General features: G+C 38.3%; 3 protein-coding genes, 1 long non-coding RNA gene and 1 pseudogene across 5 annotated transcripts; 1 reads left to right on the forward strand and 4 right to left on the reverse strand.

Moving 5' to 3' along the window:
- Positions 1–6858: 6858 nt before the first annotated feature.
- On the reverse strand, positions 6859–8165 carry LOC126783377 (uncharacterized). The gene is made up of 2 exons (XM_050508836.1): positions 7739–8165; positions 6859–7541 (listed from the first exon to the last, which is right to left on the reverse strand). The coding sequence occupies exons 1-2, from the start codon at positions 8104–8106 to the stop codon at positions 7415–7417; spliced, it is 495 nt and encodes a 164-aa protein (XP_050364793.1). The 5' UTR covers positions 8107–8165; the 3' UTR covers positions 6859–7414.
- A 632-nt stretch (positions 8166–8797) lies between these two features.
- Positions 8798–10946, reverse strand: LOC126783376 (vicilin Cor a 11.0101). Its single transcript, XM_050508835.1, has 3 exons — positions 10176–10946; positions 9904–10079; positions 8798–9814 (listed from the first exon to the last, which is right to left on the reverse strand). The coding sequence occupies exons 1-3, from the start codon at positions 10687–10689 to the stop codon at positions 8972–8974; spliced, it is 1533 nt and encodes a 510-aa protein (XP_050364792.1). The 5' UTR covers positions 10690–10946; the 3' UTR covers positions 8798–8971.
- Positions 10947–11351: 405 nt separating this feature from the next.
- On the reverse strand, positions 11352–14985 carry LOC126783378 (uncharacterized). The gene is made up of 6 exons (XM_050508837.1): positions 14863–14985; positions 12809–12887; positions 12630–12725; positions 11977–12080; positions 11746–11882; positions 11352–11638 (listed from the first exon to the last, which is right to left on the reverse strand). Exons 2-6 carry the CDS (start codon positions 12866–12868, stop codon positions 11556–11558), a joined length of 480 nt encoding a protein of 159 aa, XP_050364794.1. The 5' UTR covers positions 12869–12887; positions 14863–14985; the 3' UTR covers positions 11352–11555.
- A 405-nt stretch (positions 14986–15390) lies between these two features.
- LOC126784140 (serine/threonine-protein kinase AtPK2/AtPK19-like) lies at positions 15391–26053 on the reverse strand (annotated as a pseudogene).
- LOC126783379 (uncharacterized) lies at positions 16574–18597 on the forward strand. Of its 2 annotated transcripts, none has more exons than XR_007670871.1 (3): positions 16574–17104; positions 17339–17437; positions 17932–18597. It is a non-coding gene; the product is annotated as an uncharacterized LOC126783379 (long non-coding RNA). The 2 variants fall into 2 exon arrangements; XR_007670870.1 differs by lacking the exon at positions 17932–18597 and adding an exon at positions 17526–17804.
- Positions 26054–27327: the final 1274 nt, after the last annotated feature.

Raw genomic sequence — 27327 nt, forward strand, 5'->3', positions numbered from 1 at the left:
CTTTGTTTGGCTGCAATTCACGTCTTCTTCTTCTTCTTCTTCTTCTTCTTCCTACATTGTTTTGTACAATTTCTTTCCATACCTTTCTTTGCTCATCACAGCAGGTACAATTATTTTGTGATTTTGTGGATGATTACTCACCCAACCCACATGTTTGCAGGTCACAATTGGCAAACTTGGAAGATTCTGGCACAATGGCTGTGGATTGTGGCTGATCTTGTTAATGAGGTAAGAAACTGAGAAAAGTGAATGGTGGCTTTGACTTAATTTAGTTTCGTTCATGACCCAAAATGTTGGCACCAGTCAAAAAGAAATCATATATCTTACCTAACTAGTTTGGGATTTCTTTTTTTGTAGGATGAGCTTGATGATCCATTTGGAGCCTGGTTTGACATCTTAGTTTATTCACAATTTAGATGATGAAAATAAATATATTACACAGTTTTAGGCACACACACACACACATATATATATTATTTTCTTTCAGTTTTGTATTGGTGTACAGCATAAAGATGAAAGAAATGGGGGTTGTGATAGTACCTGATAATAATTACTTGTCCAAAATTGGGAGGCTGATTGATATAAAAGCTCTATCTTTCAAAAATCAATGCTTCATTGCATTGTCATCTCTCACGTATTTCCCCAAGTCTTTTTCACTCCTCATTTCTTTTTTTACCTTATCTGTAATTAAGTTGTTTGAAATTAAAAGTTAAAATTACTTACCATTTGCTCGTAATTTCAATGAAGAACTTAAGAACCAAGAACCAAATAGGGTAGAGCAATTTCTTGCACCGGAAAAGTGGAATAATTTCAGATTTTCAGATACGTAACCCAAGATGGTGACAGTAGAATCAAGTACTTTTACTGCCACCTGTTTCACACAAGCTTACAGTGACTGACTGGGTGTTCTGTTCTACTTTAACCTCTGAGGTGAAACTTGGTCTAAAATCCGCGCCAGAAAAATAAGACCTCTTTGCGCTTCGCGCGTGTATCATACCCTCCGGTTATTTCAAACCGAACGAATTAAGCACCTGAAAGATTCCGTGCCAGAATTGGCGCGACATTGCCGAGTGTGGGTACACGCGCTCCATGGATCCCGCCAGTGATGACGTGTCGAGTCAAACTGTGACACGTGATGAGGTAATGGGCCCACGGGATTTGTCAACTTTAGTCGCGCAAAGTAAAAATGGGAAGAGATTCCCAGCTTCTGCAAGATCAGATTGATTCTTAAGCACTTTTTTGGTTTTCTTACTTCTTAAGTTGTTCGATCTTCTTGTACATCCACTTTTAGTGTTCATTGCTTCTTGCTAGAAAAGCTACAACATGCCCCTTTTGAAATCATAGAGAGCTAGCTTATAGAATCTGATTAATTTCATGCTTATACTATGACTCCTAGCCTTATTCTATATATGCATATGAATATCGATATCAGAATATGTAAAGCTTTGATCAGCTAGCTTTGGTGATCGATTTGTGAAGATCGACGAGGGAAACGATCCAAGTGGCCGGGCAGGGGAGCGAGGGTGGGAAGTTGGTTCCTGATTTCTGAACCAAAGCTAAAGCCAAACAATCATCCTTTTAATAAAAGCTTAAAGAACACAAACATGCAACCTACAGAGAGACAGACATAGTAAAACCCTAGCTAGATAGATTTGAATAAGCATTAAAGAGATAAAGTGCTCGAACAATGAAGAAGCTAGGGCTCAACTTCCAAAACAATCCATTCTGATAAAGTGAGAATTGATCTGATCGATCGTTTTTTGCTATACCTCTTTTCTTTTCTTTTTACATTTTGCTATACAGTACTTAATATGGATAAAATCTTTTTTCTTAAGCCACAAAAGTTTAATGTTCATTTGCACACTAGATGGTGAATTGGTGATTTATATTCGTCGCTGCCTATGCATGCACGTTTGTAGACCTCTTTGCCACAGCGATATCAAATTTCAATTGATATGAATTCAGATTTTCTTGCCACAGATAGATGTTTTCGTTATAATCTTTTAATGATTACTTAATCAAGTAGGTTAATTATTACATATCACGATACATTGTACGTATAATTATTTGTATCACGATACACCGTATATATAATGGTTGTACCATGATCGACTTTTGATAGCTTTAACTCTTTATTTCCCGAACAAACTGACCAACTTAGATGAAAGAGCTCGAGATTATGTTTTAATCCCTTTAGGGTGTGATTAGATGGCCGGATCGAAAGACGAAGAATGACAAAGCTTTACTTGCTCGATCGATTAATCATGCTGTACGTACATGTTTGGTCCTACTTGACGACGTACTGCATCTTTCACATTAGACTTCCAAATTTCTTGAAGATGAAACGAAAATTTGAAATGTCTAGTTCACTTTGCATGCACATGCAATGATGCAAATGATCGAGGAGTCTTTATCTGATACATGTATCAGAGTGAAAGTGCTAAATCTCGTTCCTTTTTACATGAAAATAACAACCGAATGATTACCTCCGATCCGTAGTAGTAAGCTTAACTAGGTTCGTAAATGGTCCCATATATATAGCCACGACTGTGCTTAACTGCGTAAGTAATATGGGTACATATTCTGATATAGACCCATTATGCAAATTCTTCTGAAATTTGAATCTGGCATTTGCCCCACGCCCACTTGATGATCATCAGCACGGGAACATGACCTACGTACGCATATATACACGTTTGATTCTTAGAAGAACCGTCAAGCTTATACTGAATAACGTACAGTGCTAGTTACAGGATCACGAAGGCAAAAATCAACTTTTTTTTTCAATTTCTCAAGAAACCAGTCCCATAAATTGGATCACCAACTAATTAACCTAATAAAAGCTGAGCAATGTTATTTGGATAGCAAAATTCCAAAAGTTAAAACACCATCATTGATCTATGATGAGGAAACCAGGGTTGGCATGCATGGGAAAAGATAGATCGATACTGAAGATGATGATGATGATGATCGAGGTGAGCATGACGCCTATTATTTATCTGTTGCTTATTTCCGATTCATCTGTGATTGATTCTGAAATAGATTTCATTCTGTGGATGCTGACGACCGAAAAAATTAACATCAAAATGGCAATGCATGCCTCCCATGCATGCCCAGTTATCTAGGACAGGTTAAGATTTCCCACAATGGGTAAACATATGTATGCCATAACTCATTACTGGTGGTTAGGTTAGGTTTCAGGCTCTCAATAATTGAAGTAGGTATGAATGTATGATCGATCTGATGATATAAATCATATAATTAGTTTAGATAGGTGGTGACCGATATCGTGTGTGTTTAGCCTATTATGTATTAATGATTCGCTTAGATTGCTTGTTGAAGAAGCAATACGTACGTCAGTGCTGCATGCCCAGAACTCGATCAGAGCTACAGATCGAGGATACGAGGGCTCAGACTAGTAGCTTCTGATCTAAGTGAGAGCAGACCCTGAAGGCTCTAATGATATAAGTACTGGCTCAGTAGCTAGACCATAAGATCGAGAAGATCCAACAAGAAGAGTCAAGAGAAGAAGCTTTCTTCAATGGCGTCATCAACGTACCACTGATTACAATATTGTGACACTGATTTCATCATCTTCTTCTTCTTCATCGTCATCAGTCCTGGTTAATTAGTTTCTAAAAAAATGGGGAGACCACGAATTCTTGTTTACTACTAATGACGAAACTTGCTCCAGGTCTATACACTAGAGAGGATCATCTATGTCACATCCCGAGACTGCTCCGCCGTAAAACGATATTATGTAAGCCCCCAAAATGCATAGTGTTAGATAGAGGGGTTGACATGTACATATAAAGCACATCACCCCCATTATCACATCACGGGACCGCTCTCCTGTAACACAATATTGTCTGCTTTGGGCATAGCTCTCACGGTTTTGTTTTTGGAAGCTCACGAGCAACTTCCCAGTTAATTACCTATCCTGGGATTGCTCTAGCAAAAACAAACTTAACTTCGGAGTTCTCAACCCCTTTAAAACCATTAAGTCCCCAAAAGACCTCATGTTAGATGGATATATGAATGTAAATATAAGGCACATCACCCATTCTCTTTTAATCGATGTGAGATATTACAATCACATCAGCCTCGTGTTCCCAGCTCGTAGATTTCCTTCTGAAGAAGGCAGTTAAGAGTGCTACCTCGTATATATTCCAAAGACGTCGACACTCACTCATCTACGCAATGATGATGCCACCTTTTTTTTTTCCTTATAAGACGATTCCACACATATATTGATGTGTTCAATCATATATTGATACGTGTTCAATCAATCTTTCAATTCTTTCGTCACACAATTCAGCTTATGACTTATCTTAGCACGTACAAATGTACAATAACGGATGATCGATCCATTACTTTAGTAGCTAGAGTTTGGTACTTGGATATATAACCAATGATATTGATAGGTAAGAATGTACATGACTTGCACGGTTCCACATAAGGCCTGTTAGGGGTGTAAATGAGCCGAGCCGAATACTAGGTTGTTCATATTTGGCTCGTTTTCATTCGATCGAACTCAAGCCGGGCCAAAATTTGATTTTTGTGTTTTATGCTCAAGCTCGGCTCGGCTTGAAAAAGATTGAGGTGGGCTTTGGCGGCTCATTTTATTAAATAAAATTGAACTCGAATCGAGCCGGTTTGAATCATACGAAATAAAAAAAAATAGAAATTAAAAAGAAAATTCAAAATCTAATGTCATAATATCACACAAAATTCTTTTTATTTGTAATGAACTAAAATTAACAAATCAAACTCATTATAGAACTTAAAGTCTTTAACTAATTATTTTAAAAAGAAATTTTTTCAGCTCTTTCGAACAAATATTATATTTTTAATATTATTTTTCATATAAAAACTATACTTTAGCTATACTATAAAACTTAATAAGTTAAGGTTAATTAATAAACGAACTGAGCTTTTAACAAGCTCAAGCTAGCTCGCAAGCTAAATGAGTCGAACGAGCGGACTACTTATTGTTCAAACTCGACTCATTTTCAAGGTGAGCTAAATATTGAGCTCAAACTCGGCTCATTTAATTTTATGAGCTTGAGCCGAATGGACTAAAAACGAGCCGAACTACGAGTCGAACATAGCGACTCGAGCCTACTTATAGCCATACGGGCTGTAGCATGCAGACTACCTTAGGTTGCTAACGGTGCTAACTAGAAACTGTAGAAATAAGCACCAAGAACCGAAAATTCTATACAAATCCTAGGGCTGACTGCAGAGAGAGAAGACATCCCTAACTCATTAGAGCACAAACGATCAAATTTTTTTGATGACATGCTTTTATCACGCATCAACAACCCGGTTATAGAATTCATTTTCGTATAAGAGTTGTCCATTTTGTGGTGAAGTTTCCGACTTTGAATACTCTACTAATCTTTCCAGGCGTCCCCTATAACAAGAAGGCAGAACCCACAACCCATCACTCACCGACGATTGATGGGTTATACCGTCGATCATAGTGTTTGTCACGTACTTACGTGTACCAGAAAATACTAACTCAGGTTAAAAAGTAAAAACCACTGAAACAGTTGCTAGCATTTGCTCAGTGTCCAACCCAAACGAAGGTACTTTCCTTGCTTGAGCCTTAAGCAGAACTGCAGAACTAGAATCATAAATGGGCCGTGGTCTGTAGCTGAAAGGAGAACAGGGGTCGTAGCTAGTAACTCGGGTACTCCTCCTGGATATCTGGTAAGGTACAGAAGCAAAGTTTACTGAAGGAAAAAAGAGCCCGATGATAGTTTGGCACAGACGCCCAGTACTTCAGCTCTTTCTTAACACCAGACATGAAATTCAAGCACAGTCGAAACACCACTGAATAATGCTGCGATATAATGGTAGCAGATCAGCTGCTCCATAAATAAGTTCATCGCATAAACAGGTATTTATAAAATTTCAGAATGTCACTTATTTTTATTCAGTTCACGACTATGTATCTGCAGCATTCGACTCAATATCTAAGACAGTGCACAAGGATGTTGGTCATAATGTACTGCTACTATAACTTGCTGCTACTAATGTTGCATCATGGACCTAACGCAGATCATGGACCTAACTTCATCAAGGAAGAGCGAGACAATAATCCTGCTAGTTGATCAATTTTCCTTTTCAAAAAAAAGAAAAGGAAGGTATCCTAACATAGTGAAAACTATGCACACTTACATGTCTTCCTCAAGTTGATATTAGCACATTCGCAGTAATAGCAAACCAGAAAGCTCTTGACTACGCACCCAAGTGACCTAACCGCTCAAGTAATGCAGCAACAACCCAAATTTATTCACAGCTCAAATCAAGGCCAAATTTATGTCACAATTATTGACTACTCAATACTGATGAAATCGGTTACCAAAAATATATAAAAAGGAAAAAGTCGGAAAAACACATGAGACTGACGATACAAATGCATTTGTAAAAGTTCGAGTAGTCAGACCATATTCACAAAATTTCAGTCATTTCTATCAAACATTGTATTCTATAAAATCATATGCTGGAAGTTCTACATGGAATGGCCATTCCTTCGTTTGTTCTGCAATCCATATACCAGTTCAGTTGCTCATATGTGTGTATACATACATATATGCTGACTAAGGACTTCCAAACGATATAAAACATAGCAATATCAAGGGAGGTTCATAGGAAGGATAGGCTAAAGGACCAGCTCATATGTACTTGTGCATACTATCATAAATTCAATCTGGAACAAGGAATTAAGCAAAAGAAACAGGTTCTAAGCTTTTATGTTTTGTTAATAATTATTCATATTATCATGAGATATAATAATAAATAGTCATTCTGGTACTTGGTAGGGAGATAAACAAAGTAACGCTCCCTTCATGAGGAATACATGCTAGCCAAAATGGCAGTCATGCAATGATTCTAAGCAAGATAATTTGGTCATTCATGTTAACATTCTCTTTATAAACAGAAAATGTAAGTACAGAATAACAAATTAAACACTCAAAGTGCACCAATCACCTTCTCCACATTCCAATATTTACATACGACATCACATGGAGAACCAAAAACCAGTTCATCTAGTTGTATGACCTAAAGTCGCAGATAAGAAAGAACATAACTAACAAACCAAATGAACGAAGGCGGGCTATGTTTCACATATGTTTACGATTCTCATCATTGATATAATGTGTATCTCAGGACACCTAAATTACAACGCAGCTACTCCAATCCAATGCCGAAACAAAACATGGCATCTACTTCAATTCGTATGTCTGATCATAAATGGAGCTAGTTACCACTACATATAACCCACTGCTGAACCAAAAACAGGCTATTTAAATGCAAACTACTTACAATTGTAACAACCAAAAGCGCAGGCCAATCTCAAATATATGATAGGCGTGCCGCCACCAAGTTGGTCTCTCTCGCTAGACTACTCACCAGAGCCATTCACATTGCTTTTCCGCCCTCGGCAGCATTTCACAAGTGCTTGCTCCGCCAACCTGTCCTTGCAAATTTGCTTGAATCGGCAAAGCTCCGAACAGAATGCACCAAAAGCTCTGCATTCGCACATCAAATTTCACAAAATGTACTGAAAAATTACCACCAATTCACTCAAACAAAAATAACCTATTGATTACTTTATAATCCATATTAATTAACAAACAATCAGCCAGTGATTCGCAGCAAATTTTCACTTAAATATTATTATTATTATTAATAAATCAGAGACAAGATTTAGAAAAGGAAGCCTCACCCGTACATGAACACATCACAATCCCCAGGCATCCTCATCTTGCAAAAGTAGCATTCATCAAGGAACTGATCGACCTGCGCCGCCGCGGCCTCCACACTCACAATCTCCGGCGACGAAACCGTCAGAATCGCCGGCGGAGGCTGCTGTCCTCCGTGCGATTTCTCCGGCAATGGATGCTCTCTGTGCGCTTTCTTCCGCGACGGAAGCTCTCTGCGCGATTTCTCCGGCGATGGCTCCACAGGATTCCCGAAAACCGCGCAGCGGCGATCGGACGGCTCCGGAGCCCTCGGCGGGAGCTGGCGGATCACGGCGGCGTCTGCGGAGCTCGGGGAGCGGCAAATCCGGGACCGCTTCGTCGGCGTGGGCATCTCCGGCGGCTAGGGTTTTGGGAATTTGGGGGATTTCGAGGTTCGGGAGTGTACGGAAATAGAGAGAGAGAGCAGAGTCACCAGTGTTGCTTCATGGACTCCTCATAGTGCTTTTGTAGTTTTTTGAAGAGTTACGAATTGTGTGCCACGTGGAAGCCTCCGCGCTTTTTGAATTTCTTTACGATTCTAATTTAGAATTTATTTCTTATTTTCTTACCGACTCTAATTTGGTTGATAATAGGAAAATTAATTAATTTTACTCGCATTGTCGTAATTTTAGCAATAAATCTTTTATTTAATGACGTTTTATATGCTATAATCACGAATCACATACTGTAGAAGTACACGAGTAAAATTAATTACGACGATTTTCTTTCACTCCAATAAGTAAAAGTAAAAGTTTTCTACTCCAGGAGGACTTCTTGGCCCTTTTTTTCTCTGTAGGTTAGTTGCTACTTGCTAGTTTCTAAACGAGGTTTGATGAGTTCGAAAAACCCGCATCTGTAACACATTTCTAAGTTGTCTGAAACTGCAGATCATTTGGGTTATGATCTTGATTTAGGTATCGTTGAAGCTTCTAATACCTGCATTTGGGTCAAATTTTCTAAATTTGCGTCGAGCATCATGTCAAGTACGTAGCTGCTCCCCCTTTCTGTAATCTCAACTAGAAAAGCAGAAGGGTCACATTCACTTATTTAAGGGTGCTTAAACCCTATAGCTACATTGGAAGACTGGACATATTTACTTTCTCACCTCTCAGTCATAGAACCAAGTACTCTTAATATACATATTAGCATTAGCAACCTCAAACTGCAGCAGTCACTTATTACCAGGACTTCGTCGAACACCTTCCTTCTGCTTAATACTAAACCACTGACCACATACGACCCTGCTGCTGATTGTTCGGTCCCTCGAAGAAAAACTGATCCTGTTGCTTGTTAAAGATGCGGTCCACCTCTTTCACCGGAACACCGAACGCGAGCTCCTTTGCTTCCCTCTCGAACTGACTCACCACATTGCTCTTTCCCGTCAGAGGGATCTTCACATTGTCCTTGGCATTCACCTCAAAGCAGAGGATTTGCAGATTACTGTTCCTCGAGGCAATGGCGGTGACCGGATGGCCGGCGGGGACAATGAAAACGGTTCCACGTCTCAAGTCCCCTCTCACATTCTGGTAGCTTGGGCTGCTGCTCCTCCGCTGAGGTTGCTGTTGTCTTTGGGAGCTTTCTTGGGACGCAAGGTGGGGACATGCCATCTCGAAGAAGCCCTCACCATCCAGAACGAAGGAGATTTTGGTGGATTTGGAGTTGAAGTGTGGAGCAACCATGGACCCTCGAGTGATGTTGGCGAAAGAGATTTGGATGTCGAGTTCCTCGAGCTGTTTGTAGTCATTGAAATCAGCTTCAAAGAGATGTCCATGTTGGTTCGACTGAGAAGGGCGCTTCTTGAAGAGGTTGAACGGGCCTGATTTCGTTGATGTTGAGAATGGCTCATCACCATGGAAAGGCCAAATCTTTTCGGCGCCACCAGAACTGTGGCTCATCTTCTGAATTTGTTCTCTGGAGGCCTTCATGATGCTTCCTTGCCTCTGCTGCCCGAAAAGCCTCTGTAGCTCATCTCTTCCGGCCTTGAAAGCCGCCTGAAGTACCTCCGGACTGAAAGCTCTGAAAATTGATTCCGGGTTCTCACCACCTCCCCCAAAGAATGCCTGTATGCATAGCAAAGAAGAGCGTTACATGTTTGAATATATAAATCAGAAAGCGAATATTGCAATAGGTGATCTGATTTTTAAAGAACCTCAAACTGATCAGGAAGCGAGACTGGGCGGAGGAGTTTCACAATAAACAGCTTCTCATTTTCGTCTCTGTTGATGATATAAACAGGAGTACCAGCTGGAACCCTGAGTATATCTCCACGTTCAAGGTTATGGCTCTCTCTCTTCTCACCTCTCACCATGCTAATGGTTGGTCGCCCTTCATTTCAAACACAGTATAAAGTTCAGAAACAGATGAAAACTTAGTTATTGATTCAACATGAAAACTTAGCAGAGAGGACCACATGTTACTTACCCTGGAAGACGAAGCAAACACAGTCGGCATCAAGATGATGTGGAGCAACAAAAGAGTGAGGGTTGGTGATAAGAGAACCAATCCGGAAATTCTGAATGCCGCGCAGAAGATCAGACTTCTCAGTGAACTTCTGAAGAATCTGAACTCGGCCTTGATCAGTTTCGACTATGGTCTCAAAATCCTGATCTTCAAAGAAGTAGGGATTCTGGTCATATTGCTGTTGCTGTCGCTGTTGCCCCTGATACTGTTCTTGATCCTCATCATATCCATAAAAACTAGTACCTCCTCCTTCTCCCCTCCTCTGCTTCTCCTCCTGCTTCTTCTGCTTGATGTAATCATCGCATCGCTGCTCGCAGATTTGCTTCTGTTGCTCATCAGCTCCTCTCAGGTGTTGGCACTGGTGCTGGCACTGCCGCAGCTCGGGGTCCTTCTCTTTATAATCCACACCACTACTCACAGCGAGCAAGACAGAGAAAACCAAGACAACCAAACACAGCTTATTTTTGATCTCCATGTTTAACAGTACTTGATGGGAAGATGATCATGGGAATACTATATATATAGCAAAAGAAGGTGGAGATAAGAAGAGGGTTGAGGCCATGCAAGGTGACGAGTGTCCGATTTACGTGTCTTTATTGGAATTTGGAGGCTGATCATTATCGTCCCCATTGCCTCCTGCTATAGAACAGCACAGAGCTTCAAAATACAGTAAGATATTTCGTTTTGGCTTTTGCATTATGCCGTCTGGCTGATTAAGACAAAGGAAGGTTGGCGTTTGCAGTTTTGATCAACATGCCAAAGGGTTGGGAATTGGGATGGCTGTGTTTATCTAATAAGAATTTAATCATGTCCATGTGTACCATATGAGTTGCAGCAACAGTAAGGACTACGGACAGTACGGGCAACCAATGTCACTGTACACTCTTCTAACAATCAGACCCAAAAAAAAAAAACTTCTAACAAGAATATACAAGTGACTACAGTTGATATAATTTCTGGTAGAAATAGATAAGGAGCCATATTATGCATGAACAATCCATAATTCAGTAAAAGAAATTGAATTTGCACATAACTGGATCAAGTATACACAAAAGAAAAAAGAATACCACAGGCTTCATTACTATTAACTGATGCAAAAGTGTTCATTTTGGTTGCAACTCCTAAGAGCTCATGGCCTTGAGTCTAAAGATATTCCCATAGCAAATTTGTCATCCGACCATGTTAGTTTGTACACTATTCCTTCAAAATTATGAATTGAAGCAGAAGTAGAATGCAAGATATTCTAAATCATTCGCCAGACTATGACAACTAATATGACTCCCATCATTTTGTTCTGCAAAATTTTCCATCTGACCTGCAATGACAGTAAAACTAGTTCTCTCAAAGTTCAGGCATGCCCTTTCCTGTTTTAGCATCATACGTCTTCTCAAACACGAGATCCATAGAAGTATCCTTTGGACCAGCTGCAATAAAAGTTAAGCATAGAAATATCAGCACAAGGGATTGCTAGAACATTCTTTGTTATTTTCAAGTAGCAGAACATAAGAGATCTCGGACTTCAGATAAGTACCAACGGTAGGTCTTGGGGTAGTCCTTATCTTCAAGATTTCAGGACGAGGGATAATAGATCCCGATGCTCCTGTTCCTCTTGCTACTCTAACTTTTGTTCCATCCTCAAGGTATTTAACCCCAACCTTACAAGGCCTCCTGCACGTGAGGAAAAATTTAATCACCATGAGTGTAAGCAAATAAGAAAATCACCAACACTTGCTAATGTAAAATGTTATGATTACTTCAATACCCTGTTACTGGATCAACAACTTGCACATTTGAGGCATGAAGAGGGGCTTCAACAGTAAATATCCCGCCTTCATGACCTTGGCCTTGCTTGATATGTTTCTTGACCTGGAAAGGCAGAAAACTTGTAAATCAAAACTATCCCACTCATTCAAATATTTCTAAGCCTTATTATTGGAACCACCTATCTAAAACTTTAAATATCAACAGATCAGAGTTTTCAATATGGTTCAAAGAAAATTATATGCAATTTTTTTACTGGATGCTCCCAGCCCTTGGTGTATAACGTGCTAGATCGAAATTTTAAATCCTTCATGCCATTAATGGGAATGATGTTAGATCTGAAGTCTGAATCCATTGGATGTTTCCAACTAGATGGGTCTAAGATGAGCATCAAGCCATCAACTAGAGAACTACAGAACTTTCATCGGTAATATTCCAACCATTAAAAACATATAAAAAAATATGTTAGAACAGTAAGCATTCACTGTGCCAAATTTCTCGTTTAATGGATTAACAAAATTTATGGAAGTCTTGACAAGTTCTCTCATAAATAAAGTATTATGAGCATGAAACAGATATAAGCTGCTCCAAGACAACTACAACACAAAATCAGATATAATCAAGCAAATACCAACGATAGAGCAAGAGTGATACCAGATTTTTGCCCTCCACAATTACACGATTCTGAGAGCGAATGACTCGCTTGATGACACCTGTCTCACCCTTGTCTTTGCCTCTTATGATCATGACCTGCAAATGAGATCCTAACAGAGTTAATTTACAAATGTTGAAAGTGATAAGAGCAGAGAAGGAAAAATCTTTATTTCCCTCACATTGTCTCCTCTAAGAACCTTCCAGTGCCTAATAAGCTTCTCAGCTGCTTTCCAACCCATCTGAAACAAAATCAACTATCTGCAGAAGCCATGTGCAGAAATTAACACCTAAAAATATGTGGTTTGAAATAGTAAATTAATAGCACTTCAATCCCACAAAACAAGCAACACACATACACACTTGCTTACTTTTCTATAAGCATGATGCAGGCCCAGATGTTCAAAGGACTAACTGCTTACTCAAGCCAGTTTAATTTAGTAGTTTAGGATTTGACCCCAAACTCCACACTGGACCTATGTTTCTATAAGGCGAGTTTCCTTTCAAACCAATAATCCCAAGGACTGAACCCCAGAGAATCCTACATTTTCCTTCAGAGTTTAGGTTTTCATCCAACGTTTGAGCTATGTTCATCAATATCAGTTTTGAAATTATATAGAATAGCAAAACTTACAAGGAGATTTTGCATTCTAATTTTAAAGTCCCGGGTATAAGAAAAAGATTTTAAACAAACTCCACAAAAGGTTTCTTGACAAAAACATGCATGATAATCACTCAGCAAGAATTATTCACATAGTTTAATAGAACACCAATGATAATAAGGTCCCGGGTATAAGAAAAAGATTTTAAACAAACTCCACAAAAGGTTTCTTGACAAAAACATGCATGATAATCACTCAGCAAGAATTATTCACATAGTTTAATAGAACACCAATGATAATAAGAACAAATTGTATTTTCATCTTTATGTCCTAAAATAATAAAGCTCACTTAACGAACCCCATAGAAAAATCAGAAAAATTGAAGTGTATTGGATAGCCTTGTGCACAAGTTCAGATACCAAAGACAAGCACCACCCTAGCAAAGTATGAAGATAAAAGGACCCCTATATTCCTTAAGCAATAAAATCACAGAAGCACAAACTAAAGCTGCAAGCTCAGTTAAATTTCTCCTTAGAACAAAAATCTTAAGAATAAAAAGTCATTCAGAAAGAAAATATATTTAACTAAAAGCATCTAGTGCACTTGAATATGCTAAGCCATATCAAAGACTTATATCTTTCAGAGCTAACCCATACTCCTTAACTTCCCACACAAAGACCATATACAATTAAGATCTTCATTGGTTTCGAAACATTACAGCATACCCGTATCTGACACGGGTACGATAAGGACATACCCTTTTTCTGCCGTATCCATGCTACATGCAGCATAATTATTTGTTTCAGGCAAAGAGACAAATTGCATGGTCAGTCCAGCAGCAACTAGCTAACTACATATACTAAGGCATATATGACAATACCCTCTTTTGACATTCTCCTCAATGTACAATTCTATTTTGCGAAAGCTTTAAAGGCATCTCTCACAACATCAAATACAGCTATGTATGTATGGAAGACAGATATAAACATTTTAAGACTGAGCATAAATAAGCTTGAGAAAAGAGGCACCAATGAATACTTCATATCATGAAACTTGCAGCATAATACAGAACTAATAAGGTCTGAAAGGAAATCTAATTAGAATACCATGACCAATCATTAATATGTGAATTCAGCTAGCCATACTCAAACAGAAGCAATGAAGTGAAGAAGGTGTGGCAGATCTTCACAATAAACACAACTTAACAGCAATTACCATCTTGAGTACAACAAGTTTGATCAATACAAAACCAGAGCACGGCTAAATTCTGATCATATCTGATTCTCAATTAAAATTCCAAACTTGTAAGCAGGTATTCATAACCCAATTTCTCAAAAATCCAAAACCAACATCAATAACGAACTAAAAGCTGATAATCATAACTTCAAACGACACAGAAACTCCAACACCCTTCTAGCTGGGAACAAAACAAAGAAAAGGAAACACTCATCGGGGCAGCGTCAATCCCCCAAAGACCCAACATGACCAACTGTGTCATAAGCAAGTATGAGAACCCAAAACGACACCAACTATCTCAACAGCTTGGAAAACTTCCTACCTGAAGCTGAAACCCAGAACTCTAAACCTTAATACCTAGAACTGTATGAAAAAGAGTAGAAACTGAAAAAACTTACCTGTCTAATCTGGCCTGGCAATCGAGAAATGGGCACTGAGAGAGGTAAAAACCAGAGAGAGAGAGAGAGAGAGAGAGAGTGAAGGAAGGAACAAACTGCGGCCCTGAGAGGGGTAACGGCGATGTGGAATATGAGGGTAAATTTGTAATATAATTTTTTAATATAAATTTTGTTTTAGGAAGAACACCATAACTTTTATTTTTAGGGTAGAGCATGATATATTTTGCTTAATGTAATGTACTCGTTGAAGTGTGTCGACAATTTTTCTTAACCTGTGTTGATAAACATGCACCACGTAACAACGCAATTTAGTAAATAAAGATTTTCGATAATTCTTTTCATAGTGATCATATCAGTAATTTAGTATGTTATATATTATCATCGACATATTAAACTTGACAAAACATTCACACACTTGATGGCTCAAGTAGAGGTTAAACCTACAATTTGTCCAATTGTCCTCCTCTATTTGTGGAATTGTGGTCAAGTTGTATTATTATCGCAAAACAAAATCATACTATCAAACTGTTACTCAAAAAGCTTGTACGAGGTAGGCAACAGAAGTGAACTCAGTACATGGGGCTCTAGCTTTGAACAGAAGAGAGCGCGCCAAACATAACTAAAGTCGGAGAAGGGGTTTTCAGACGAAGCCTTCGGCGTAACATCCGGGAATCCTCAAGTGTCATGTCGGTCCACCATTCCCCAAAGTTGGCAGTGCAGTGCTGCCCGGCAACACTCGGTCGGAAGCTCGATTGGATTTGACGGGCATCCAATTTCTTCCAATCAATCTTCTTGAACCATTTGTGGCGCTTACCTTCATCACCTCCCAGATGTCCAGAACCTAGACGCTTAACGAATGTGCTTCACTTGTCAAAAACCTCGATCGGCAACTTGATCTTAATTAAACTAGATGAAATCAAGAGAAATTAAAATCAAAATTGGTGTATATACTTGATATTCAACTATCACTATGCCAATATTGTCAATATACAACACATATCAGGCGACATATGTCGGGTTAAGTGTTGTTCGGAGGTTTGAAGTGACATATATATCTGTATATGTCGTTTGAATAGAGTCATAAATTCAAACGTTCTTTATGTGGAAATGAATGTAATATTTAGGCGACTTATATATGTCGTGTGAGGTTTTGCTTTAATTCTAGATGGATTCTAAAGTTGATCAAAAAATGAAGCAACAATAAGACGATAGTTATATGTCGTCTGAGTTTGAAGCTTAATTTGGAGGCAAACACCCATAGTTGACTAAATCAATGTTGTTAGTTTGACGACATTTATATGTCATTGGATATTTTAGCTTCATTCCCTCAACTTTTGGAGGGATAAATTGATACTTCTCCTTCCCAAACTTGTTGCCCTAGAACTAAGTATATACAAACTTCTTGGCTAGATGGGACGACATGTATATGTCGCTTAATATGTATGAAAATTTGTCTATATTTTTAGGGATAACTTAATTATATATGTTTTCGCATATACTTATATGACATATATGTTTTTGGAGAGATAATTGGATTACTCTCCCTCCCAAAGTTGCTCTATGAAGCAAGTTGGCCACCTTGATAGGATGACATATAAATGTCACCTATGTATGTCTGAAATTTGGTCGCAAGGGCATTCTCATCTTTTCTCCAATGTTATAAATAGAGAAGAGAGGAAACCCTATTTCTCTTTTTTTTTTTCCCCTTCTCTTTCTGTCGCACCTCTCTTCTTCTTCATCTTCCCCGAGCTTCCTCTTCCTCTGCCGATGCCGAGAACCTCACCTCCAGCCACCAACTCAGCTCGCCACTACCACCACCACCAACGAATTCGCTATCCAAAATCGAGGCTAAATCTATAAGCATCGGAGACGCACATCACCTCTGAACCTCTCTACCTTCACCAGCCACAGCTCCTCCAATTCTGGCAGTTCCTTGACATACCACCGTCGGTGCCCTGCCTCAAAGATTAAGAGGATTGGAAACCAGAAGCTTGGGTATCCACCGAGGCTAAGAATTCGCACCAGCATCACCGACAGAGCTCTAAGCTTCATGATCTTTGATTTCCAACTTCCGGTGACGTTATGGCCTTCCTATCACCAGAATCAGGGTCGGTACCTCTCGTATAGAAGAACCCCTAATCGTATCTCTAGATTTGACCAGCTCCACCATCGTTGCCGCCGCACCTCCGCCGCTAGCTCCACCACCCACGGTGGCTAGGTTTTACATAACTTTGAAATATAGGTTAGACATATTAACTACTTAAAGTTTCATTATGTTCTGTAATCTACGATTTTACGATTGTAAGGTAATAATAATTCCTTGTTCTTACGCTATATTCGTCGATCATTCTATTTTTATTTGATTGCGTACGAATTCACAATAGATAGATATAGTTATTATCCTCAAGCGGGAAATAAATAGCAATTTGATCTACTTGAAGTTTGTAGCATGTTAATTTTATTATATGCTCTGCAGTGGAGCAGAAAAAGCCGACCCTTACATTCCAAAGGATTGGAGCAAGTGCTTAAGTGGTTGCACGAGATTAAAGAACATTATCATAACGTGAAAGATGAGGTAGGTCCTTTATCCATCTTTATAAATATTACCAATCTTATGGTGTCTAATTTCTATGGGTTATGATGACTTGTTTGTAACATGAAAGATAAGCTCGAAGGTTATCAAAACTGGAATATTGCTGCTATCTTCTTGTTAGAAGCACTATGGCATGCTAATGCATTTGGAAGATCAAAAAAATTCCCAGCATTACAAAGAATTGTTGGACCAATACTTAGCAGGCATACAAATTAGACATATTAACTACTTAAAGTTTCATTATGTTTTGTTCTATGATTTTACAATTGACTTTTCGATAGTGAAGATTGTAAGGTAATAAGAATTCCTTTTTCTTATGCTTTAACTCAAAGTTTCTCCTCTGGTCTTGATTTCTTCCACTTCACTTTCTAGGGTTATCAATAATTTATTTGCATGACTTCTATTTAGTTTCACTTGCTGGAATCACTAGCTTTCTGATACCGTATATATGTATGTTTGTGTCCATTTTTATGCAGGTCAGACTAAGAATAAGGATGGGAGTGATGAGACCATAAAGTTTTTTCTGAATTGTTTATGCCTTCTACTGGGGCGAATTGATAGCAAGAAATTTGAGAGTGTAGTCTCAGAATACGAGATGAGGATATCTCAGGTTCTTTTACCACATGTAATAATTGAGGTTTTGAAGAAAATTTCTATTATATTCTTAGAAGAACTTCATTTAGCTAGGTGGTTTGCATGTTATCATAGTATGCGTCTGTTGAAAGGCTTGTAAATGTGTAACCCAGAATCTTAGCAAATATATGTTATTGAGAGTAGCTTACCTGGAATTGTGATTGCATGTGAGATTGTTATTGTGCTTGTCAAGTATGAATCACTTGGTGCACATCAAATTCCATAAGTTATAATTCTGGGTATAGTAAATTGAGCAATATTCCCTTGACTGATATAATTGGGCAGGGAATTGTGAAGCTAATATTTTTAACTTTTCATGGATAGTTAACATGGATACTATGAATGAAGATTAGTTATCTTTTCATAGGTTCAATTTTTACTGTGTATTGCACTTAGTATTGAAATTACTTCTTAAAGGCTATTGGTTTCTGATTTTTCTACTTATATTTTTTCATCTTGCAGCTTCATTTTGCTGATGATGATGTTATTGATGGGGTTGTAAGCATATTCAAAGTTATCTTTCATTTTATGATTAGCTTGTAGTTTGTCTGCATATGTTTGAACCATTTGCAGAAATGTAACGATGTTGATCATTTTTTTGTTTATGAATGAGCAATTTTTTTCTTCTTCCCGAATATTTTGTGGTTTTTGTCCTCCACATTCTCTTTCATATTTGGTTATGATACTCGAAGAACATAAATATGTGCTCTAAATGCCATAGCAACAATACAAACTAGAACTATACGATGTTAGAAGTAGACAACAACGACAAATATATGGAGACAAATCAGATGGTATATGTTGCTATATTAGCACTCACACGACATATATTAAAAAAACAAGTCAAATGGGATGTTATTTGATGCTATAACAAGACTCACACGACATATACATAAACAAAAACGAGTTACAAGGATGTCGTCATGGTTGCACTACAACGACATATATTACATTTATCTACAACTCAACAATGCTTATATGTCGTCTAAAACGCACAACCACGACATATATTAGTCATCTAAAACTCATATAAGCAACGTTTATATATTGCTAGAAGACCTAATTAAACAACCAAAAGAGGGTTTTAGGCATATGTCGCCTCATGCTGAAAATTCAAATATGTCGCCTTGTAGCATGTCGTTGTTATGGATATCAGGCGACATATAATATTTGTCGTTGAAAATCATATCAGGCGACATAAGACTTTTTTTTTCTCATATGTCGCCTGATATACTTTACAACGACATATAATATATGTCGCCTGATAGCTATAATGACGACATGCTACTAGGCGACATATTTGAATTTTCTCCAGCGACACAACACATATGTCGCCTGAAGACATAATTGGCCTAGTGTATATATTGCAAACTTATGGTGATGCTCTTATATAGAGATGATAGTACAACTATTCTACCAATATACAATTGAGAATTTATTGATGCATTGAAGACATTGATAGTTTTGTCAATGGTAAAGATTTGTAGGCTTGTATGTCAATGATTGTGTGTTATTGTGCTTGTATGTCAAGGATTGTGCACTATGGTTAGTGTGACTTCTTGTTGGTGTGCTATGTTGTTTCACATTGGCACATACACATCAATCATGTCAAACTTGCTAAGTGAATCACAAAAAACTTTTATGGAAACACATTTTGTTAATATATCTGTCAGCTGCTCTTGTGTGGGAACAAAAGGAAAACTGATGAGATTAGCATCTATTCTTTTATGAAGTGACGATCAACCTCTACATGTTTAATGCAATCATGTTGTACTGGATTTTGTGAGATATCAATTGTTGCCCGGTTGTCACAGTACAATTTCATGGTACTTTTTAATTTGACACCCAAATCAAGTAACATGTTTCTCAACCATAGTAACTGACACACACCATGAGCCATACCTCTGTACTCAGCTTCCGCACTAGATCGTGCTACAACTGTTTATTTCTTGCTCTTCCATATAACCAAATTTCCTCCCACAAATGTGAAGTAACATGATGTTGACCGTCTGTCTGTGATATTTCCAACCCAATTTGCATCTGTGAAGTCACATACTTCAAGAATATTGTTGTGTTTAGAAAACATCACTCCTCTCCCCGAAGCTGACTTTAAGTACCTTCAAATTCTCACAACACCATTCATGTGATCCTCACTCGGATTATGCATGAATTGACTTACCACACTTACTGCATATGCAACATCTGGTCTAGTATGAGTCAAGTAAATCAATCGCTCAATTAGTCTCTGATAACGAGCTTGATCAGTAGGTATCTGATATGAATATTCTGCTAAATGATTATTTTGCTCAATATGAGTGTCAACAAGTGTGCAATCTAACATGCATGTCTCTGCCAGTAAATCAAGGATGTACTTTCTCTGATACAAGTAGATCCCTTCACTTCCCCTGGCTACCTCAATGCCTAAGAAGTACCTTAGTTCATTCAAGTCTTTCATCTCAAACTCAGAGGCTAACTGTTTCTGTAATCTATCCATCTCCACAGTGTCATCGCCAGTTATTACCATATCATCAACATAGATAATCAAGGTTGTAATCTTTCCTTGTTGATGTTTGAGAAACAAAGTATGGTCTTAATTACTCTGCTTGTAATCAACCTTTCGCATGAACTGTGAGAATCTTTCAAACCAAACACGAGGTGATTGTTTGAGGTCATATAGAGATTTTCTTAATTTGCACACAAAGTTACCAGGTGATGCAGCTACATATCCAAGTGGAATGCTCATGTATACCTCCTCGGTTAACTCTCCATGAAGAAATGCGTTTTTAACATCAAATTGCCGAAGTGACCAGTTTGAACTTACAACCAATGAGAGCAGGACCCGAATAGTATTCATTTTAGCAACAGGATCAAATGTCTCATCATAGTCTATATAATATGTCTGAGTGAACCTCTTTGCTACAAGTCGTGCTTTATACCGGCTCACTAATCCATCGACATTATGTTTTACTATAAACACCGCGACAACCTACAGCCTTATTTTCATCTGGTGGAGGAACAAGTTCCCATGTATTGTTCTTCTGCAACGCTTCCATCTCTTCCTCCATTGCTTTCCTCCATTTCGGGTCATCCAATGCATTATGCACTTTGTTAGGTACTAATACAGCAGATATTTGATTAACAAATGATTCATATGACTTGGATAATATTCTAGTGTACATATAATTGGCTACTGGATACTTAGATTTTGCTTATAGAGTCGGTTCATATCTTTTAGCTGACTGACCACGAGTAGACCTATTTGGTAACACATATTGACCACTGTTAGACTCACTACTACTGATATCAGTAGACAAACTAACCTTAAGTATGATCTTTAGTACCAGGGAGATGTGAGTCAGGGGTAGGAGTGATGACATGAGGGGCCGATTCTGGTACCTATATGTTTAAAGGTCTGAATGTTCTTTGAGAGTTGATGAGTTAATAATTTCAACTAGATTTGTCAAAGTTTCTCTCTCCTAAATGACTTCTTCTAATTCCTCCCTCTCTCCATGATACAGCTATTCGAAATATGAATGCTCCCCCTGAAGAGTTGTACAGAAAAGGTAAAATAGCTCATATCCTCAAAGAAAGTAACATCCATAGTGACATAGTACTTTCTTGTAGGAGGATGATAACACTTGTACCCTTTCTGATGTCCTCCATATCCAATAAACACACATTTGAGTGTCAGAGCATCCAACTTAGATCTTTGATTTTTAGGTACATGAACAAAAACAACACAACCAAAGACACATGCAAGAAGATTGTGAAATGAAGATAAGGAAACATGGGATGCAAGTACCTCAAAAGGAATTTTTCCTGACAGGACACTAGACGGAAGACGATTAATGAGGTGGGAAAAGGCTAAGACAACATCGCCTCAAAAATATTTAGGCATATGAGCACTAAAGAGAAGAGAGCGAGCCATATCAAGAAAATGACGATTTTTCCTCTCTGACACTCCGTTTTGTTCAGGTGTTTGTGGACATGTAGTTTGATGAATTATCCCATGAGATTAAAAAAAACTATTGGAAAACATGATTAACATATTCTCCCCCATTATCTAAACGAAGAACTTTAATTGTATTATTATACTGTGTTTGAACTAGAGTACGAAAAGCAACAAAAGCTGAAAAAAAAATTATCTTTAGTTTTAAGAAGGACAGGACAACCCATGACAATCTCGTACAATCATCAATAAATAACACAAAATATCTCATACCCGACATAGTAGGTTCTCTAGAGGGTCCCCAAACATCAGAGTGAATAAGCTAAAAAAGAATGACACTTTTATTGGAAATATTAGGGGAGTAAGTAGTATGGTGGCTTTTGACCAAAACACATGTTTCACAACGTAAAACTGACTCATCCACACCAATAAACAAAGTAGGCATGGATTTTTTTATAAGACTAAATGATAGATGCCCTAAACGATGATGTCATAACCAAACTTCACTTAGCTTATCAAATGTCAATGTCATGGCAGTACGGGACTGTGCTCCTGGTTTCTCTCATGCGTATGTTTGATCCAAATGAAATAACCTGCCCCTCAGATACCCCCGACCAATTAACTCCCTGGTGAGAAGATCATGAAAGATCACATACATAGGATAAAAGATCACATAGCATTTAGATTCAGTATTCAACTGTGGAACAGATATCAAATGATTAGACAAGTCTGGCACATATAACACATTAAGAAGCTTTTATTGTGGGAGTGATACGGACTGACCTTTTTCCTAAAACTGGAAAGGCCTCACCATTGACATTAGTAACATAGGATGCTGATGGAGGAGATAATTTAGCAAAAGAAGATTTATCATAAGTCATATGATCTGAAACACCATCAATAATCCATGTATCAGATCCAACAAAGTTAGAAATATTTAAAACCATACTAATCTTACCACGACCAGCTATAGAGGTTGCAAAAGTAGCTTCACCTATTGTATGATGATCCTGACCGGTTACACCATAGAAATCTGGTTCTTAAACCAACTGAACAGTTGCTTTCACCTTAGGACGATAACCATGCTTCTTCGGTTTGAGAGGCGGGTACAGCTTCCAACAAGTCTCTCAAAAATGGCCTGATCACAGTAAGAGCAATGAGGACATGGACGATTCCCAAGGCCAGGTGGTGGTCTTTGCTGATGAATTGGAACTGCATTTGATTGCTAAAGAAGTGATGCTAGAGATCTTGCTTGAACATTAAGACTAGAAACTTCAACTTGTGCTTGGTTGAGACTTTCATGTTGAGACTCATCCTTACGGATATATGTGAAAGTTGTAGTCAGGCTAGGGAGTTTTGTCAATCTGAGCAGCTCTCATTTAACACTGTTATGCTTTGCATCAAGACCTCTCAGGAAATGGTGAACTCGCTCAAGCTCATTTTCTTTCTGGTACCAAACAATATCCTCCTAGAAACTTCAAAAAGCTCATTTGATTGCTAAAGAAGTGGTGCTAGAGATCTCTCTTGAACAGTAAGACTAGAAACTTCAACTTGTGCTTGGTTGAGACTTTCATATTGAGACTCATCCTTACGGATATATGTGAAAGTTGTAGTCAGGCTAAGGGGTTCTATCATTCTGAGCAACTCTCATTTAGCACTGTTATGCTTTGCATCAAGACCTTTCAGGAAATGGTGAACTCGCTCAAACTCCTTTTCTTTCTGGTACCAAACAATATCCTCCTGATTCTTGATCTTGCAATGACGCTTCATATCAATCTCAGCCCAAATATTTTTCAGTTTGGTGAAATATTGTGCCACTGGCTGCCCATTTTGTTGCATTGTTGAGGTTGTGTACATTAACTCATGAACCTGTATGAAATCATACTCATTAGTGTATAGGTCTTCCAATGTATTCCAGATTGCCCGTGCAGTATCACATTGCTCCACAAGGTCTACTATCTCCTCATTCATGGCTTTATACAAGACTGACATTACAAGACCATCATCATCTTCTCACTTAGTGTAGGCATCAACATCATCTTCACTAGGGGCCTTAATTATCCCAGTTACATGCCTCATCTTGTGCATTCGTCGGAGATGAGCTGTTATGATTCTCTCCATTTACAGAAATTGGTTTCATTGAGTTTGGCTCCCTCAAATGAACTACTTTCAGAATTCTTGACAGATACTTCAAACTTATGGACGTCATAGGCTTTAGAGTTTTCAATTTCATCGCCCATCGTAAAATAATACGTAAATTAGTAGTTATGCAGCGGAAATAAAACTAAAAATAAGAATAAGCCTTAGGTGTATTTGCACTGTCGGTGGATCTTCTTTGCCTTGGGTGCACCTTCACTGCCGATGTATTTGCACCATCGCCAGAAACAATCTAGCATATACTCTACGTACTTTTACTGGACTTTATGGCCAAAGTGGGTCGGTTTGCAAATGACGTCGGATAGCAGAGTGACGTTAGGTTAAGGATGAGTGACCGACGCGGGTCGGGTTGTTGAAGATGACACTGGATTTGTAAACGGAGTGACGCCGGACTGAAGAAGACGGGCTTGAGACGCCGGTGGAGGAGGGACAATAGGTGCTGGAGATGCGCTACAGACTTGAGAGAGAGAGGCCCGTCGTTCTAAAAATAGAATATGACGTTGATGGATTCCAACAGGTGACGATGATGAATTCTAATGATTAGATTTCTCAAACTCCAGGAAATTAGAAAAGAGAGACAAGAGACAAAGTCATATCGGATCTTTGCTCTGATACCAAGTTAAACTATATGAAGATATTCAACTATATATTACAAAACTTATGGTGATGCTCTTATATAGAAATGATAGTACAACTATTCTACCAATATACAATTGAGAATTTATTGATGCATTGAAGACATTGATAATTTTGTCAATGGTAAAGATTTGTTGGCTTGTATGTCAATGATGGTGTGTTATTGTGCTTGTATGTCAATGATTGTGTGCTATGGTTGGTGTGACTTCTTGTTGGTGTGCTATGTTGTTTCACATTAGCATGCTCATCTTTAACAATCTTCTCCTTTACAATCTTCTCTTGATATGTCCGAAAGGAAGCCATCCGGTGAGCATCTCAAACAACAGAATTCCCACACTCCACCAATCCGCTGCCTTATCATGGCCCGTTCCCAGAACTATTTCCGGTGTCATGTATTCTACAGTTCCTATATTTGAGAATTGCACCTCGTATTTTCGACGAAATTCTTCGCAAGGCCAGAGTCTGTCACATTTGCATGGCCATCTGATATTTTCAGGCTTAAGATCTCTATGCATTATGCCATTCGAATGAAGGTGAGATATTCCAGAAAAAATCTTGGTGACATATACTCGTGCCAGCTCCTCCAAGAAAAGGCCGTGCCGGTAGAGGTGAACGAAAAGTTGACCGCCATTGACAAAATCCATCACAAGATAGAGTCTGTATTTGGTTTGGAATGAGTATCTAAGCTTGACTATGAATGGATGATCAACTTTTGTTAATATATCCCTCTCAGCTTTCATGTATTCAGCCATCTTGGCCTCCATGATCTCGTGTTTCCTTATGACCTTCATCGCGTATATTTCTGATGTCCCCTTCTTCCTCACCTGATATACTTTTGCAAATACACCGTCCCCAACCATCTTCAAAACCTCAAAATCTTTGATGCCTACACTCTCGCTCTTCACTAAACTCTCCTTAATATTTTTTGGAGTGCCACCAACAATAGCTTCCCCTGAATTTTCTTTGTCACAAATAGTGAGTTTGTTGAGCTTCAGTGAGTGACAAAGACCAATCGAAGAGTGCGATCGACTGTGAATGATGACCGGATCATTGTTAATTAGGCCAGTGCTATCTTCAACCGAGTCTACTGGGGCCTGGACTGGTACAGGACCAAATATATCAGAAAAATCATGCTCAAAGTGATCTGGAGCTACAACATCTATTTTGCACATAGGAAAAATAAGTTGGGTCTGAATTGGCATGCACTCGGCTGTTAAAGCCATACTTTGAGAGAAGGGTTGCTGATTGTAGAGAGTTAGTTTTTAGGTGTTCAGCTGAACCCTGCTATATATATTGTAGGAAAAGTAATTCCTAAATCAAGATTATATATGTAGCAACATGAACTGGAAAGCTAGTTCGCCTGCCTTGTTCACATAGGATAAGGAATCCCATAAGCAAGTCCTATTCAGACAAGGAATATGAAAGATAGTTTTCTTTCCTTGTTGATATAGGAAAAGTAGTTTTCTTTCCTTGTTGATATAGGAAAAGTAATTGCTAAACAAGTCCAAGCAGGCTTGGTCGTCTCTCTAGTATGGGTTTAAATGAGCCGAGCCGAGTCGAGTATTAGGTTGTTCATATTTGGCTCATTTTCATTCGATCAGCTCAAGCCGGGCTAAAATTTAATTTGTGTTTCATGTTCAAGCTCGGCTTGACTTGAAAAAGCTCGAATTGGGCTCGGGTCGGTTCATTTTATTAAACAAGATCGAACTTGAATCGAGTCGGCTTGAATCATATGAAACTAAAATTTTTAAATTAAAAGGAAATTTACAATCTGATGTCATAGCATCACACAAAATCCATTTTATTTGTAATAAACTAAAAATAACAAATTAAATTTATTATTGAACTTAAAATCTTTAACTAATTATTGTAGAAAGAAACATTTCAGCTCTTTCAAACTAATATTATATTTTTAATATTATTTTTCATATAAAAATTATACTTTATATATACTATAAAAATTAATAAGTCAACCTTAATTAATAAACGAGTTGAGCTTTTAACGAGCCCGAACTAGCTCACGAGCTAAACGAGTCGAACAAGTTGAATACTTATTGTTTAAGCTCGGCTTATTTTCAAGGACGGACTAAATATTGAGTTTAAACTCGGCTCATTTAACTTCACAAACTCGAGCCAAACAGGCTAAAAACAAGCCGAACACGAGCCTACTTACAGCCTTAGTCTCTAGCTGCTCCTCATTTCATCAATTTAGGAGATGATGAATTTTGGTTTTACCACTACTCAAATTTTTTTTAGGGCATGTGGGCAAGAGCGTGGTCAGCCAACTTTTCCCTCAGTTTTTTTGTACTGGAGGATATGAATTCTGTCCAGTCGTGCCACACCGGAAGAGATTGCCTCCGCAATAAAGAGCCGGGGCCGGAGCAAACGTGATGATTGCCCATATATTGTTTCCCATATTTGCACTTTTAATACCAGTCATCATGTATCAGAAATAGCGTTTTTAATAATTAAATATAGGCAAAAAGGGTAAAGATGC

This window comes from Argentina anserina, chromosome 2, assembly GCF_933775445.1.
Source record: "Argentina anserina chromosome 2, drPotAnse1.1, whole genome shotgun sequence".
In the NCBI taxonomy this organism is placed as follows: domain Eukaryota; kingdom Viridiplantae; phylum Streptophyta; class Magnoliopsida; order Rosales; family Rosaceae; genus Argentina; species Argentina anserina.